The 3,892-nt window shown below is 37.4% G+C and overlaps 1 protein-coding gene across 15 annotated transcripts in view; it reads right to left on the bottom strand.

The window, feature by feature from the left end:
* Nucleotides 1-3,892, bottom strand: part of LOC106874069 (uncharacterized) — a 93,376-nt gene that overhangs the window by 42,097 nt on the left and 47,387 nt on the right. For all 15 annotated transcript variants that reach the window (XR_008264231.1, XR_008264235.1, XR_008264233.1 and 12 more), the window contains exon 11: nt 3,504-3,522. Coding sequence is in view for 9 of the 15 variants with exons in the window: in XM_052968298.1 (XP_052824258.1) it covers nt 3,504-3,522 (19 nt within the window). In the remaining 6 variants the exon portion in view is untranslated. The remainder of the gene's footprint in view (nt 1-3,503; nt 3,523-3,892) is intronic.

The following is a 3,892-nucleotide window of genomic DNA, read 5'->3' as shown; positions in this document are numbered from 1 at the left end:
CTCAAAAAGGTGTTTTTTACGTGCTATCTGCATGGGAGACAATCCAGCGACCCTGGCAACGACTTCGCTCGAATGATTTTCTGACATGCCTGATTACGCTCTAATGGTGCTATTTACGGGCCACTAGCACAGAAGCCAGACAGCTGCTCTGGCAATGAACACGCTCGACAGTGATGTTAGTGCTCCACTGGTGCGGTGACCAGTCATCGAGTATGGTTCAATTACGATTTTACTTGCCCCAACAGGTCTTCGCAAGCATATATATATATATATATATATATGTATATATATACATACATACATACATACATACACACACACACACACACTCTCTCTCACACACACACACGCATATATATATGGCAAAGAAAAAATGGAGAAGATAATGAATTAACAAACACCAGCCTGCAAACATCAATTGGATCTATTTATTAATTATAATCATATGTATAAATAAGTAAATAGAAAAGTAAATAAATAAATGAATAAGAATAAGTGAGTGAATAATATTTCTTTGCCTTATAAATTCTGGGTAAATTCCTGTTTACCCCCACTCATACCTATTATTCAACTGTGCTATTGCTTTGCAACAGTATGCATTTGGATATAAATACATAGGTATACATCCAGTAGTATATTGGATATTTATTATCCCTTAGATGGTTGTTTAACCTCTTACTCATATATATATATATATATATATATATATATATCAGGATTAAATAAAAAGAACACAATAAATGGAAAAATTTAACAGAACGACAAAACTATAGTGCACAGAAAATTCACAGTTGATTCCGCATTAGTCAATGTCCAAGAGATCACAGTGGTTTCATGGTTTTAACATTGATACCACTCCATCTTGGCAGTGCAAGAGCAGAAGGCTTCTGGGAATAGCTAGCGAAGATATACAAGGATAAAAACAAACAAGACAAACTAAAATAATATAACAATTATACGGATACAATAAAAAAATAACTATACAAATACAGCAGAAAAAAATTATTATACGGGTACATCAGTAAAAAGTCTTACAGCCATAAAACGTGTGTGTGTGTGTGTGTGTGTGTGTGTATTAATATACATATCATCATCGTCGTCGTTTAACGTCCACTTTCCATGTTAGCATGGGTTGGACGATTTGACTGAGGACTGGTGGACCAGGAGGTGACACCAGGCTCCAATCTGATCTGGCAGAGTTTCTACAGCTGGATGCCCTTCCTAACGCCAACCACTCCGAGAGTGTAGTGGGTACTTTTACGTGCCACCAGCACGAGGGCCAGTCAGGCGGTACTGGCGACAGCCACGCTCAAAATGGTGTAGTTTACGTGCCACCTGCACAGGAGCCAGTCCAGCGGCACTGGCAACGATCTCGTTCAAATGTCTTACTGGCAACGGCCACGCTCGAAATGGTGTATTTTACGAGTCACCTGCACAGGAGCCAGTCCATCGGCACTGGCAACGTCTCGCTCGAATGTCTTTTCACGTGTCACTAGCACAAGTGTCAGGGAGGTGACATTGGTAACGATCAATGACCAGGCTCGAAATGGTGTATTTTACGTGTCACCTGCACAGGGGCCAGTCCATTGGCACTGGCAACGATCTCGCTCGAATGACTTTTCACGTGCAACTGGCACAAGTGCCAGGAAGGCGACGTTGGTAACGATCACGCTGGTGCTATTTATTTGCCACCGGCATGGAAGCCAGACAGCTGCTCTGGCAACGATCGTGCTTGGACGGTGCTCTTAGTGCTCCACTGGTACAGGTGCCATATATATGTATGTATATATATATAATAACATGAATAATATATAATTATATGCATACATCCGTACATATATGTACATACCAACATCTATATGTATACATACAAGCATGTATGGGTATAGGACATCACAAAAAAACGTTAAACACAATGAGAAACGAAACCATAAAGACGAAGACCGAAAACGAACTTTTTTTTTAAACAACGAAAAAAACAAACAGAGAAACGAGACATGCAACATAAAGAATATTACCCTTCTTCAGTTGTCCCTGCTCCATCTATTCCGCGTCTCGAAGGTAAGGACAATACTCAACTTCGTTGGAGCAGTCCTTCCCACAAGCAAATTAATTAAAATTTTGAAATTTTTGCAGAGGGTGAAAGTGTAAACAAGAACAGGACAGTGAGAACAAGACAGTAAAAACAAGATAGAACAGTGAGAACAAACGGTAAGGGCTGTTAGGCCAAGACAATAGAAAAATTATTTTGAACGCTAGTTAGAGAGTGAAAAAATTTGCGTCTTCTCTATAGGAAGGCAGGAAATTTGTGGCAGTGTATTGAACAGATTTTCACCAAATTTGGCAAAAATACTCATAACCCTAACCCCCTAAAGCTAAAACCAGTACAAACGCACGAACGATGTCATAAATAACAGTACCGCCGATAGTTGTTGTTGAAAAACAACAACAGTAATTTTATTCAAGGGAAAAGATCCCATTACACCGCCACAACGTGTTGTTGACAAACCACAGCAGTAATTGTTTTCACCTCAATAGACATCAGTGGTTGGTTGAAATTACCGAAATACGACAACTTTTAACATGAAATAGCTTCGAATATACAAACTTTTCTTAACAAGGCTAAGAGAAAAAGATGTTTTATATGACACATTCTACCAGTATCCCAAGTTTGAAAGTGTTTCGTTAGAAAATAAATGGTGTCCACCAAATCAGAAAGATCCCCAATTATTTGTATAAGTGACGAGATTAACTTTGTACTGCACTGTAACATGGTTACCATCCATTTTCACCTCAACAGTTCTATAGTCCTGGACTCATCCCTTTTATTCATCTATCACCAAATTTCTGATGCCTTATTTAATGTACAAACACAGTTTCACTCTAGTTGTCATCCTTGATGCACGTCAGAATTAGCTTCTCCTGCAACAGAACTTTTCACTTTTCCATGTAAATAGTCATTAATTATGAGAGCATACACTTCTGTAACTGTATGTCACATCTCTCAAAAGAGACCTGCCGACTCTCTTTTCTAATATGCTTTCCTTGTCCCACTACGTATAGCAAGAAACAATGAAGTTTTTCAAATAGAAGCTGTATTAAAGAAACATTTAAAGAAAATTTCAATGCAAATAAGAGCTTTTCTAATAGGGTACTAAACATACAAGACAATATACTGACTGATTAAATTCAAACCAAATGCCACCCAAGTGATATTTACATAAATATGTAATTGAAAGCATATCTAATTATCAAAATATTGAAAAGCATAAGTGTATTTAGGAAAGCAGTAAAAGGAAAATATTAGTTGATAGCTTATATCATTTTCAGCAATATGTACGGAAGAAAATTTCAAATGCATTTTAACCTCAACCTTTCTGTAAATTGCCAAAGCATATTACGAGGTAAACCTACTGATAGATGAAAAATAAAAGTTAATCTTTTGAAAGAAATTTTCTCTCTACTTTTCAGATAAACAACAGATAAAAATGTTATGTACTTACTTTTTATTGTGTTTTACACCTGAAAAAAGAAAATTTTCAATACTAAACACTTCTAGTAAGAGTAACAATTTTCTATTTCAAACATAACTACCATTAGTTACAGCATAATTTTATCAGAAGCAATTTTATCTCTCGTTTTCCATAATGTTGAGATTTACAAACAGCTCTCCCACTCTCTCTTAGCACCCACATGAGATACAGTCCTTCCTGTCCATCTCCCACTTTTCTTTTCCAGTCTCACAAACTTACCCATCCACTCACCCTATCCAACCTTTGGTTCTATGTCATTTGAATGCACCCCCCACCATCACACCAACATTTCTTCTCTCCACTCTCTCTTCTCTTTCTATCTCTCTCTCTCTCTCTCTCTCTTTCTCTCTCTCTCTCTC

The sequence above is a fragment of the Octopus bimaculoides genome, chromosome 5 (genome assembly GCF_001194135.2).
Source record: "Octopus bimaculoides isolate UCB-OBI-ISO-001 chromosome 5, ASM119413v2, whole genome shotgun sequence".
NCBI lineage: Eukaryota > Metazoa > Mollusca > Cephalopoda > Octopoda > Octopodidae > Octopus > Octopus bimaculoides.
Note: the sequence above shows the minus strand (reverse complement) of the source record. Positions and strands in the feature narration are given on the sequence as shown.